Source organism: Notamacropus eugenii, chromosome 2 (assembly GCF_028372415.1).
Source record: "Notamacropus eugenii isolate mMacEug1 chromosome 2, mMacEug1.pri_v2, whole genome shotgun sequence".
In the NCBI taxonomy this organism is placed as follows: Eukaryota; Metazoa; Chordata; class Mammalia; order Diprotodontia; family Macropodidae; genus Notamacropus; species Notamacropus eugenii.
The window spans coordinates 41,010,717-41,024,304 of record NC_092873.1 but is presented as its reverse complement, the minus strand read 5'-3'; the positions used below and the strand labels follow the sequence as shown (position 1 = coordinate 41,024,304).

At 44.8% G+C, this 13,588-nt stretch overlaps 1 protein-coding gene across 6 annotated transcripts in view; it reads right to left on the bottom strand.

Moving 5' to 3' along the window:
* Positions 1-13,588, bottom strand: part of RAP1GAP2 (RAP1 GTPase activating protein 2) — a 250,245-nt gene that overhangs the window by 52,967 nt on the left and 183,690 nt on the right. For all 6 annotated transcript variants that reach the window (XR_011973893.1, XM_072639991.1, XM_072639990.1 and 3 more), the window contains 5 exons: positions 12,347-12,382; positions 6,417-6,461; positions 4,529-4,561; positions 3,595-3,804; positions 1,441-1,544 (listed from right to left, as the gene is read on the bottom strand). Coding sequence is in view for 5 of the 6 variants with exons in the window: in XM_072639991.1 (XP_072496092.1) it covers positions 1,441-1,544; positions 3,595-3,804; positions 4,529-4,561; positions 6,417-6,461; positions 12,347-12,382 (428 nt within the window). In the remaining variant the exon portion in view is untranslated. The remainder of the gene's footprint in view (positions 1-1,440; positions 1,545-3,594; positions 3,805-4,528; positions 4,562-6,416; positions 6,462-12,346; positions 12,383-13,588) is intronic.

Here is a 13,588-nt window from a genome sequence, read left to right as displayed (position 1 = left end):
CATGTAGAGGCGCCCAGCAGACCCCCGTTGGGAGCTCAATGTTCCCTACGTTGGCGGGTTGCTTAGGGCTAGAAGGGACCTCAAAGGATTTCATAGTTAAAGAAATCTGGGCCCCAAGAGGTCAATGACTCACTCAGGATTGCTTGGGTGTATTTCTTCTGCTTGCCTCCACAGCCCTTGTTGGGGCAGAGGCAGGATGGAGGAGCCCCATGCCCCTACTATTTGCTCTGAGCTTGGAAAGACACCCCCAAGAAATGCCTTTGGGAACATTACCATATTTCAGATGCAGTGCATAATAACAATAAATAGAATTTATATGGACAACTAGATGGCGTCACAGGAGGGCTTGAGTTCAGATCTAACCTCTGACACTTACTAGCTGTGTGACCCTGGGCAAGTCACTTAACCCTGTCTGCCTCAGTTTCCTCATCTGTAAAATGAGTTGAAGAAGGAAATGGCAAGCCACTCCAGTATCTTTGCAAAGAAAACCCCAAATGGGGGCACATTTATATAGTGCATTCAGATTTACAGAAAGCTTTCCACACATCTTAAGAGGGAGGTATAATTATGCCCATTTTACAGAGAAGTGAACTGAGCTTCAGAGACGTTAAAGTTGTCACACTGCTAGTAAAAGTCAGAGGCCCCCTAGACCTTAAACCAAGGTCCTATATTCTATCTACTATGCAATGCTGCTGCTTAAATACATTCAAATGTCACACAATCTCCTGGCACAGTTCCTGGTCAACAGTAAGTGTTTCACAGATTCATAAATTTATAGCTGCATGAGGTCTTTGAGCCATCTAATCCAACTCCTACTCCCTTTGACAGATGAGGAAACTGAGGCACAGACAGGCTATGTGATTCAACTGGAGTCACATAGCTACAAGATGTCTGAGGTGAGATTTGAACCCAGGTCTTCCTTACTCCAAATGAAGTGCCCTATACACACCACGCTTCCTCTCAATAAATATTTGACTGATTAGTTGATTGATTGACTGGGATTAAAGGTGTGGTCTGAGGTTAGATCAGCAGAATTTTTTTCTCCACTTCCCTCATGGGGATCATGAAATCCCATGACCTGGTCTCATCGGTGATCTATGTTCAACCCCTCCCCCCAGCCTCCCCCCCCATCCCCCCAAATAAAACTCATTAGCCTCAGCTTAAAAATATACCAAAGTGAATAAAAACATAGAGTCTGTGGCTGTTCCAGATGAAAGTACTCAGGGTCAGGCAGGCTTGGAGATGACCCAAGGATGTAGCTAGTCCAGTGTTCTACATCTCAGTAAGACAGATGCAGGATGACTGTGTCTGCATTGGGACCTTTGGGGCCACCTCCATGACCCTTTCCCTTGGTCTGCTTCAGAAGAGCAGAACCTTTCAGTCCTGCCCAGGGCAGCCCTAGTACAGAAACCAGGCCCTCAGCAGCATTGTGGTGCTCACCTGAGGATGATTCGAAGGTACTCAATGCCTTCAGCCTCTTCACACTTGATGGACAGAATCAAGTTTCCCAGACTACTGGCAGTACAATAAAAATTTAAATGATCCTAGAAGCACAAAAGGTACATTAAACTCAAAGGAGGGGGCAAAGGAACTTGGAGCCGCCTGGGCATCCCTCATTGGTACACCAAAGTCTCCGAAGTCTCAGCCCGTAGCTGAGTGCCCTCAAAGGAATGGGGAGAGCTAAGAAGTCTAGTTTTTATGGCTAGAGATGTGTGTGTGTGTGTGTGTGTGTGTGTGTGTGTATGTGCGTGCATGCGTGCGTGTTGGAGATGAAAAATAATTTATTCTCCATTTCTTCCTTTGGTTAAATCTCATTAATTCCTTAACGTTTATTTCTTTAAAAAGCATCTGATTCTATAGCTAGTGCTTGTAAAATAATTATCAGGGGAAAGGTATACAAAAGAGGAGTACACACCAGTGGATCGCTCTGGTGATGAATAACAACCCTCCGAGGGCTTACGCAAGGTAGGTAGTGTGGTGAGGTGTTGGTTACCCTATGTTATAATAGATAGATGAGGGGTCACAGACTCTCAGAGATGGGGGGATGGGAGCCCCTAAGTGAGCCCTCAAACTTACTCTCTCTACGAACCCCGACAAGCAGCTCCCCAGCCTCCTGACTCCTAATAAAAGAACTTCTCCCCCACCATTCTACCATCCTACCTCCCAAGGCGGTTTATTTTTCTTTCTCAGAAATTTCTCTGTGGGAGCACAGATTTTGAAACCAGGTCGTTTGACTCCTAATCCAGCAAGCTTTCCACTGTCCCATGTTGATTCTCACATGGCTTTCAAGTCTCCCTTTTTCCACCCCCCCCACTCTGTATTCTGGGGCTGAGCTGGAGGGTCTCTTTACAGATAGATGAAAAGTCCTCTCATGTATTTCCCCCTCCAAATCTTGTCTTTTCCAGGCTAACTGTCAGCCAGCTTATCCTCCCCTGGTAGAGTCTCCAGGTCTCTCAGTCTCCTAGGCTCCTTCCTCCAGACCTTGGAAACTAAGGCTTAGTCAGGGAACTTGACTTGCCCTGGCCATGAGACACCCTGTGCTAAGTCCATGACCCAATTAGGAAGCATTACTTGTAAAACAAAATGGTGCTAAAGTAGACCACTCTGGCCACATCTAACTTCCTAGACCCATGGATTGAGAGCAAGAAGGGACTTCAGAGGCCACCTGGTCATTTTCAGAGAGGGAAACTGAGACCTAGGAAGATTCAGTAACCTGTGGTCTCTTCCAACTCCTATAATCCTGTGATAACAGCTGATTAGAAAAAGGAGTCAAGGTTGGCCCTCTTGTTGGACACCAAGCTGGTGAGGTCCCAGGGAAGGAGGCTTCAATGGGCAGTCAACTCCCAAACACTGGAGCTGAAGGAAAGAAGTCAAGGTATGGAAAGCCCTATACACTGAATAACCCAAGTGTTTTCTTTTTTCCCATTTGCTTTTATAACCTTTTATACAATTAATTTTATTTTCCTGATACTACTACCTTCTAAAGGATCTTTTCCCCTAGATTGATCATCCAATCAAGTTACTCCTCCGTAATCCATTCCAGTAGTGATAGGGACGGAGACATAAACATGAATGCTGCCCTTCTCCCTATTAGAGGGTGAGTCACTACTCTTTGTAGCACTGAGTGTCATCAGTTGTGGTATGCTGGTAAATGTTTAATAACCAGCTCTCTGAGGGGTATAAGGGGATTTGGGTAAATGTTTAACAACTAGTTCCCTGAAGGGGTGTATCAGGATGTATTTAATCTGAAATCTAGACCATCAACAAAACAAAAACCAAGTCCTTTGGGGATTTCCAAGGCGGGCATAAAGTCTCACAGTGAAAATTTATCAGCCAGCTCTTGGGAGTTAATTTGAGCTGGCTCCAGCTCCCCTCTGTTCATCAGTGATAACCTTGGAGACTTCTAAGAAAGGAGAAGGAGATTGAGAAAAGGAAGAGGAGGAGGAGAAAGGGATTGAAAGGAGGGAAAGAGAGAACGGGAAGAGCTAGGAAAGAGGGCTAGGGCAGGGAGCCAGGAAGAGGCCCCCTAAGGGAGCTCCCTGCAGGGAGACCTGGTTTCTCCCTCAGGCCTGTGGCCTGGTCTCTCCGTCTCACCTTCCCTAGGAAATGTTTCCTGTACGCCCGAGCTTCCCCCTTGCACTCCAGCCTGTAGCCAAACATTCCAGGGCTGAGGTTTTCCTCCTCTTCCTCAAAGATGCTACTGTCAGACGACGTCGGTGTGCCAATGTTTTCTGGGTCTTCGATCCAGTAGCCACCAAACTGGGGCAGGATGACCAGCGGATAAGGGCCTCCCTTTTCCACAATCTGGAAGCAATGGGGAAGCCCCATATTAGTTCCCTCTGGAAGCCTTATTGCAATAGGAGGGCTTCGGGAGTGGTTACTAAAGGAGAGGACAAACATGGGAGATTTCATAAACTCAGCCTAAAGGGCCTCAGTCACCAGGTCATCTAATTCTCTCATTTTATAGAAAAAGAAATAGAAGCACAGAGTGACTCAGGAGCATGGGAACACAGGTCTAGAGTTGGAAGCGAACTCAGCAGCCTCATTTTACGGGTAAGGAAATGGAGGTCCAGAGAGTTTACATGACTGCCCAAGATCACTCAGTAAGTGACAAAACCCAGATTTGAATTCAGGGCCCATAGCTACAAAATCAGTGCTATTTTCACTGCCCCAAGGACTAGGGATGGGGTATTTGTGTCAGAAAAGAGGGATTTACTTATCCTTTTTAATAGCTCTTCCTCACTCTCTGCACTCAACTACCCAGGGTATCCTCAGAATGATTCAATCCCATTTTACAAACAAGGAAACTGAGGTCTAGAAAGTGACTGACCAAAAGTCTCAGGGAGTATCAGGGATAGTACCAAGACTAAAATCTGGGTCTCCCAACCCTCAGTCCCAAGATACTTTGCATGGAGACCACCCTTCTCATAGAATCATCGGTAGGGATGACTTTTCTCTCCTTCCATCATTCCAGGTGATTCTCTATAGAACAATCTGGAATTTAGCTAGTAAAGAGGCTCATACCTACCTCATCAATGCTGGGATAAGGGATGTAGTCATCCTAAAAGACAAATCAGAAGTCACTGCTGTTATTCCCTGATGGCACATGAAAGATCTCCTAGTGCCTATAATTACTTTTTAATTAAAATTTTTTTTATCAATATTACTTGTTTTCACATCATAGCCATTTCCTTTTGACCCAGAGAGCCTTCCCTTTCCCAAAGGAAAACAGTAAAGCCAAACCAACTGCCATCAGACATGGCCAACAACTTCTCTAGGTAGAGGCAGAAGGCGTATTTCATTATCTCTTCTCAGGGCTATCGGTGGTAATTATAATGACCCAGCATCCAGCTTGGTCTTATGGTTCTCGTATTACTTGGATTGGAATCATTTTTGTATCATTCCCTTGGTTCTCTGCCTACTTCAGTGGGCATCAGTTCTTAAGCTCTTCCCAGAATTCTCTGAATATTTCATATGAATCATTTCTTGTGGGGTAGTGATTCCCAAATACATTTATGTGGCACAATTTATTCAGACACTCACCGATCAACTTACGCACAAAGTTTCTTTTTTCTTTTTCTTTTCTTTTCTTTTTTTCTTTGCTACCATGAATATTGAGATATATGAGACCTTTATTTCTTTATGACTAATTTCCCAGTTGCCTTGCGGATGGCCTGACAAAGGAGGATTCTAGAAGCAAAGGGTCAAAAAATCCTTCCAGGCTCTGTGATTTAAGGCAGGTCAGGAGGGGGTACATCCATCGGTGTTTGTTGTCTGACTCATAGACTAATGGGTGGATAATTAAAAAACCAAAGGGGGGCACAGAGCCCAAATTTTCCACATTTTCTTTCCTCTACTGCTATGGGTTAAATAATAATAATAAATAGCTAACATTTATATAGGGTTTACTACATGCCAGGCACTCATTATTACTATGCTGTCTGATCCTCACAACAACCCTAGGAGGTACATGCTAGTAAATTATTCCCATTTTACAGCTGAGGAAACTGAGAAGAGGTCAAGCGACTTGGCTGGAGATGACCTTTACCTAATTTTATAATTCTTCATGGCTTTGTCATTAGGATGTAATCAGCCTTCTCTCTGCAGGAAATGAGACCTAGGCCATGACTTTTGGAATAGTTGCTAAAAATACAGCTAGTAAATTTCTGAGGCTGGATTTGAACTCACGTCTTCCTGTCTCCCCTCCCAGTACTCTATCTACTGTACCCCACCTAGCTTGCCCCAGCTTCCTGTAGATGACTCTATGCCCTATAGAATGAAAATATATCTACGGATTAGGCATGAGTGGAGTACCCTAAAGTGGCGGGGGGGTAGTTTGAAGCCCAGCCTCTGTTGAGGTAACCTCACTCCAGGGACCTGAGCAGGAGCAAATCCTACACTCATGAGATACCTGCTGAACCAGACTTCTACAGATGATGGCTAAAACTGGGAATCAGTTTCAGATCCTAGAAGACAAGAGCTGATTCCTAGAGACAGGACCTGCTTTTGACCCTTAGAAATGAAAATTTGCTCTTTGTAGCTGAGAGATGTCTGACTTCAGGTAAAATGAGGGTGGGAGGGAAAGAGGTTGCCTGGTCAAGGAGTAGTGAGATACTACCAGCCACAGCCTCAGTTTCCATTTTGCTCTCTGGTCCCTAGAGTCACATCAAGCCCACACTTTCCTACCATCACCCTCACTCAGATGCTCAGTAATGCACCAGTCACTTAAATGGCTCTTGGTGAACATTTAAAAGCCAAGCAGGTTGGAGATGGAAAATTATACAATGAAGTCCTGACTTTCTGTCAGTCAGAGCCAAAGGCTCTATGTTATAGGTGCTGAGACTCACACCCCTGCCCTGCCCAGCTGAGAAAATCATTCTCCACCAACACCAATCTCAGTCCCCTACTTAGCTCACCTTGTTTTTCTGGGGTCCTGGTTTCTGCTCCTCCAGCTTGATGCCCTGGTATGACAAAGACAACACTGAATCATCACAAAGTTTGTTATTGATGGCTAACATGGATATATGTTTTGCATGACTTCACATGTATAATAGATACCACATTGCTTGCCTTCTCAAAGGGTGGGGAAGGGACTGAAGGGACAAAGAGAATTGAGAATCCAAAATTTTTAAAAATGAACATTAAAATAAAGTTTAATTAATTTTTTTTAAGTTTTGTTATTAGAGGTGATGGGGGAGGGGGAGAGTCATCTCCACGTCCCTCTGACAGCTAGTATTCCAGAGCTGAGTCTTTATTTGGGGACCCAAACTGAGTGGCACAGTCATTTAATCAATTTAAACCAATTAATTCAGCATCAACGAGGTCAGACACCGTGCTAGAGGACAAAGGCTGTGTGGCTAGGAGTCGGCACAGCTGGATTCAGATTCTAGCTGTCACTGGATAGTTGTAAGCATGACCTTGGGCAAACCATGGAATCTTAGATTTAGGGACAGAGGGCTCTTAGAGGCCAGCTGGCCCAGACCCTTCTTTGGGGAGAGAATGAAGCTGAGGTTCAGAGATTTGCAATGACTTATCCAAGGTCACATAGTCAGTGGCAATCAGGATAAAAACTTTAGTCCCCTAGCTATAAACCCAGTATTCTCCCCTCTGAGCACTTATTGGTTCCCTTGTAACAGGAATAAATAACCCCTTCTCTGCCTACTCCCTAATACTGATGTAGGACCCAAGTGAGCTAATAGACATGAAACCACTTTGAAAATCATACATCCTTCTATAGATAGAAGGAATTATTTTTCCTAGCTGCCTCTGCTTGGGTCTATTAAAAAGAATGAACCTGTGCTTGCTTACCCAGCTAGCTCAGTGAATCATGAATCTGGGCTCTCTGATTTTTATTGGAAACAGTAATAAGGGTCCTGGACTCTGCATTATGAGTCTCTTCTGAGCTCTGTAAATGTTCCAGGGTTGCCTCCTCTGTAAAAGCTGGTGGGCATGGAATGGGAACTGAAAGGGACCTCAGAGCACATTACATCACAGAACCAAAGCTCACAGACCTAGAACCAGATTGCAGAAGACACCTCAGTCAGCTCCTTTCTTTTACAGATATAGAAACTAAGGTTCAGAGAAAATTTATATAGAATTTAAAGTTTTACAAAGGGCTTTATATGCCTTATGACATTTTAGCTTCACTGCAACCCTGGGAGGACTTATTATTACTCCCATTTAGAAATGAGGCAACTGAGGCTCAGTGGTACTAACTCTCCCAAGGCTGAACAGATAACAGGCAGCAGAGCTAGTATCTGAACCCAGCTCCTCTGACTCTAAACCAGCCTTCATTTCATGTTATCACGCTGTCTCTGGAACTGGGTTCAAATCTCCCTTCTTGCTTAAGTACTACCTGTGTGATTGTGGGCAAGTCCATCAACCAATCAACAAACATTTATTAAGTTCCTACCATATGCCAGTCATTGTGCCAAGCACTAGGGTTATGAAGACAGGCAAAAGACAGCCCCTGCCCTCAACGACCTTGTAATCTAATAGAAGACGGTTTGCCATTCTCTGGACCTAGGCTTCCATCACTATAAAGCAACAGGGTTGGACTCAGTGTTTTCTAAGGTCCCTTTCAGTTCTCTAATTTAGGAGAATTAAATGTTTCAAACTTATTCTTTATTGGCGTGGATAAGCAGAGAGCAGTGCGGAGCAGTGTTCTCTGTAACTGAAGCTTTTCCAACCAGGGCTGCCTCCCTCACCTCAACTCACCCCCACCCCCTGTAGCAATGGGAGAGGAGAGTTAGGAAGCAGCCAGAGCCTATTGTGAGAATAGCCCCACTCTCTGCTCTGCAGCAACATGGCAGGACCAGGGCAAGGGAGGTATGGGTAATCAGGCAAGTGACAAGTGGGGTCTGTATTAGGTGTGACCCCAAGAACTGAGCTGATTTTTGTTCATCCTGTTCCCCATCTCTACCTCCTTGCCCCCCATCCAGGTGTAACAGATAAGGCTCTGTAATTGGAATTAAGGAGGCTTAGATTCAAGTCCTGCCTCATACACTAGCTGGGTGAATCTGGACAAGCCCTTTAATTTCTATGAGACTCATTTTTCCCATCTGTAAAATGAGAGAGTTGTGTGAGATGACCTCCAAGGTCCCTTTCATCTTTAAATCTAGGCTCATTTGTCCCTAGAGTTCCATGTGAATCATGAAGTGGAAATGTTTAGTTACTATAAGACCCCAATTTCCTGGAATGCTTGGGGATTTAGAGGCTTTGGTTAGTTGAATTTTGTGATTAGGCAGATTAGCAATCAGCAGCCCTTTTCATTTTAGCCCTCACTGAAAAGGTTCCTACAATGTATCAGTCTGTTCTCTGGGTCCTTGAGTACCTCTCTGTGTCCTCAAATCTTTCTTTGATGAGGAAGGATAATGCTGGTCCTTGAGACTGTCATTATAGGCATCACCAGTCACCACAGGGGACTAACACTGGGAATGAAGAAGGTCTTTTGCTGTTCAGTCATTTCAGTTGTATCTGATTCTTGGTGATCTCATTTGGAGTTTTCTTGGCAGAGATACTGGAATGGTTTGCCATTTCTTTCTCCAGATCATCTTACAGATGAGGAAACTGAGGCAAATTGAGTGAAGTGACTTGCCCAGGGTCACACAGCTTTAAGTATCTGAGGTCAGATTTAAACTCAGGAAGATGCTGTCTTCCTGATTCCAAGCCCAGTGTTCTAGCCATTGTGCCACCCAGCTGTCCCGGAGACGATCTGGACTTAAAAATGGCTCCTAGTCTTTTCTCCCCAAAGTTCTATGTTGGATAATAGGGAGGGTATCTAAATTTTGGGAGTGAGTTTATTTCTAAAACCAGATACATTTTGATTACGCCCATCATCCCTGGGCCTTCCCAGACTACAGTGCCCTTCCCTGAGGGCATTATACCCCTGGAGGGCAGGGATGGTATCACTTTTATATCAGAATCTTTAGTATCTAGTCCTGTGCTGGTTTGAAGGATTCCTTTAATAAATGTCCTTCTGTTCATTAATGTATTTATTCATCTGCAGTCACAAATTAAAAACAACCTTTAGGTTGTGGGCGCATTTCCAAATGGATGCCCACTCTGCCTCTCCCTGCCAGCCTTGGCTCCTGAAAGGCCAGGAAGGAAGCGATCTCTTCCCAGGCCAAACTAACTGCCCATCCCTCTGTGATCATCTCACTACATCAACCTTCTCTCCTGTATTGTATGGCTTATGTAAGTGCCTCCTCCAAGACTGAGGTCCCTGAGGCCAGAGGGGTATCTCACCCTTCTCTGTACCTCCCTCACAGCATTTCCATATCTAGGATGCTCAGTGAATGAGAGACAACAGCTCACTGCCCAATGGTGCCAGGCATCACTGAACTTGAGTTTCTATTCATTAGGGTTCACAGGGTAGCTCTTCAAGTGTGTGTGTATGGGTGAAATGGGGAGTAACTAGAGGGAGGGAGGCTCATAGAATCATAGATTGAAAGCTGGAAGGGTCCTTGGAGTTTTTCTAGGTCAATTCCCTCATTTTACAGCTGAGGAAACTGAGGCAGAGAGAATAAAGTGCCTCTATCACTCTAGTCACTTTACTAAGCTGAGTGGTTTCAGACTGGGCAATCAGATATTGACCAAGAGTGTTTGAGAGAGCCCCTCCTCCCTGACGGGTGCTACTTGGGACTGAAGAGGCCTTCCAGCCTTGCACTTGCACAGACCTGCTTGGTGGTAGTGTCAGAACCAGAGCCATTGACCCATGCACATAAAGAAGTGGGCTGAGCCTGGAGCTGGTCCCCCATGCCTTGTGTTAGTTATAACTCCTTGGACCTCCTGGGTAGGCAAAGGTGATGGTCTATCACTGCTCCTCCAAGCCAATCCAAACCCTGCCCTTCCTTTCAGCACAATCTCCCTTCTGTTTCTGAACCTAATCCAAGCCAAACTTTCACTTCTCCAGAAAAATAGAATTCAAATAGAATCTACCACTTGAAATGACCTTCAGCCTCAGTTTCCTTAGGTATGAAATGGGGATAATATCACCTGAAGTATCTGTTTCACAGGGTCCTTGTGAGCAACCAATGAGATAAATCTCTGCCAATTTAGAGAGCTATAAAATGGACCTGACTGGCCGTTTCCTTGGTGGAAGGAACCCTCTCCAAAAATTCAAACCAGCACAGGTTCTGAAATGTCTTTTCCTAGAGCCTTGTCCAGGGTCATATGTCCTGGATTCATCAGAAATGGGACTGTAATGCAAGACATTCTTCTCTGAGCCTGGGTCTCTGTCCATTAGGCAACACTGTCTCTTGTTATCATCCTCATCATCATATATTATTATTATTATGGTTTCCTGTACTGTTCTCAAGAGATATGTCATGTTCTTAAATCTTATCTTCCCAATGAACTATAAACTCAAGAGCAGGGATGTGCCATCTGTGGACAGAGCACCGGGCCAGGAGTGAGGAAGACCTGAGTTCAAATCTGCCTCTGATACTTACTAGCTGTGTGAGCCTGAGCAAGTCACTGGACTACTGTCTGCCTCAGTTTCCTCATCTGTAAAATGGGGATTATAATAGCACCTCCCTCACAGGGTTGTTGTAAAGATCAAATGAGATAATTGTAAGCACTGAGTTCCGTGCCTGGCACATCATCATTGCTATGTAAACGTTAGCTATTATTATAATATTTTTTTCTCTAGCTTCCAAGTTGGAAGTTAGAGACTATTAGTCCAAGCTTTGCCAGGGACCCGAGTCATAACTTAAGAGGTGCAGGCCACCTCGTCCCAGAATCTCTGCTACAGTTACAAGGGCCTGAGGCAAGGCTAAGTCCAACTCCCTCATTTGACTGTTGAAGAAAGTAAAGCCCAGAAAATCCAAATGCCTTCAGGTAGGAAGCGTCAGAGGCAGAATTTGAACCCAGGTCCTCTGGTTCTGAAGTCAGGGCCCCTTCTACAATACCATGCTGCCTCTTTCATGACTGTGGGCCTCAGTTTCCTCCTCTGTAAAGATGATCTGCAGGATCACTTACAGACATTAACAGATTTTGAGTCTTTTGGATCAAAAGACCATCATACCTTTAGCAGAGAGGTTTCTCTTTCATTCCTCAGTGAAAAAGAATGAATATGTCCTGGAACATGGAAATGAATATAATGCTCCCTGCATCTCCCCCAGTTATCACCGCATAATACTTACAAAAAATATTTATTTAGCACCTTAAAGTTTTCAAAATGCTTGACACATGATCTCATTTGATTCCCACAACTCTGTAAGATAGAGACTATTTTTCTTATTTTACAGATGAGGAAACTGAGGCTGGGAGAGACAAAATGACTTACTTGTCCTGGGTGAAATCTGAGGTGAGATTTGAACTCAGATCTTTTTGATGTGGAGTTAGGAGACCTCAATTCAAATCTCACTCTGCCTCTTACTACCTGAATAATTTTGGACTGGCCATTTTAGCTAGATTAGACTGGAGGATCTCCAACGTCACTTTCAGCTCTAAATCTAGGATCCGATGCCTCCATGCCACCCAATAACCCCAAGTTCAGCCTCCTAAGTCACCCTGACTTCCAACAAGAATGAAAGCTATTCAATTGTAGGGCTAAACGCAGCTCAAACATAGCTCTCTTTTTTCCAGATCCTGGATCCACATAACCCACCACCAGAGGCACACTGGTGAGCTTCCCAACACTGGTGGGTTCCATGTCCATGGGACCCAGTGTCTCCATTAATCAGTCAATCAGATATCTATTAAGCACCCACTAGATGCTTAATACTGTGTTAGGTGATGGGAATACAGGTACAAACAAAGCTGTCTCTGCATCCAGGGAGCTGATGTTTTGATGAGGGGGGGTGGTGTCAAGGGGGGACAAACCTACAGCTGGGACACTCACTTGCATCTTCTCCAGCATCTCGAAGAATTCTGCAGACTGTAAGACAAAAGAGAGGAGGGGAGAAAAGGGAGAGAGACAGAGAGGTCAGTGAAACTGTCTAAGAAAATCTTTTCTCCTCCCGCCAGGAGCAAAAAGTGACAGACGCTGGACAGAGACAGAATTAATTTGAAACATGAGAAAGGATAATTAGATTTTGTCTTTACTGGGCTTGAAGACCAAAATATTCTCCTTGAAAAAAAAAAACAAATACTTGATGATATTGGCCAGTCCTAAGGCAGAGCTGGGGAAGGGAAAGCTCCCAGGGGGCCAGAACTCTGGGCAGTAAGCTCGTTCTGGGCCAGCCCATGATCCCTTTGGGGGCAGATGGCTACAGCATGGCTCCCGGCTGTCTCAGGGAGTCAAGGCCATTAGCCCAACCTGCTGGGAGAAAGCCTGTGTGAGGACAGTTAGCATGGGCAAAAGTTGAGGCCTACAACAGAGCCAGGAGGTTCGGGGTGGGAGGGGTGATATTATTCACTATTTAAGATCTCATCCAGATGGAAAACACCCAAACCAGCTTCTTCCCTTCTTGAAGGGATACTAGGAATTGTCCCAGACATCCCTGGTGCTTCCTTTGTGATATACAGAGAAGAGGGCAAGGAAATGGGGAAGTAGAGGATTCTGGGGTCAATCAAACCAGAGGCCTCCTGTCCCCTTCAGGTATGGATATCCTCCCTCCCTCAGAGGATGAGCTAAGACATTGAGCTCTTCCTGCAAATCAGAGGATCAATCATACAATAAATCAATAAGCATTTATTAAGCGCCTACTATGTGCAAGGTGAAGAAGGTGCCTTGGTTCAAAGGATGGGCCAAACCAGTGATTAAGCTTTTCCTGCAGTCATACGCTCAATCATTCAGTCAGTCAACAAGCATTTTGTCAAGTACCTACTATGTGCAATAAGACACTGAACTGGGTGCTGAGGATACAAAAACAAAAGCAGAAAAGCTCCTGCCCTCTAGACGCGCTTATATTCTCTTATCAGTCGTGTACACTAGGCAGGTGTCAATAGATTAATGACTTTCTGGAGGGTGGGAAGAGAAGAAATGGTCTGGAGGAAAGAAGCATGATATAGTCGATAGGCCACTGACCTTTGAGTCAAAGGTCCTGGGTTCAGATCTCACTTCTGACACTACCTATGTGACCCTTAACAATAATTATAGTTGTGTCTGACTTGTGGACCCCGACTTGGGGGTTTTCTTGGC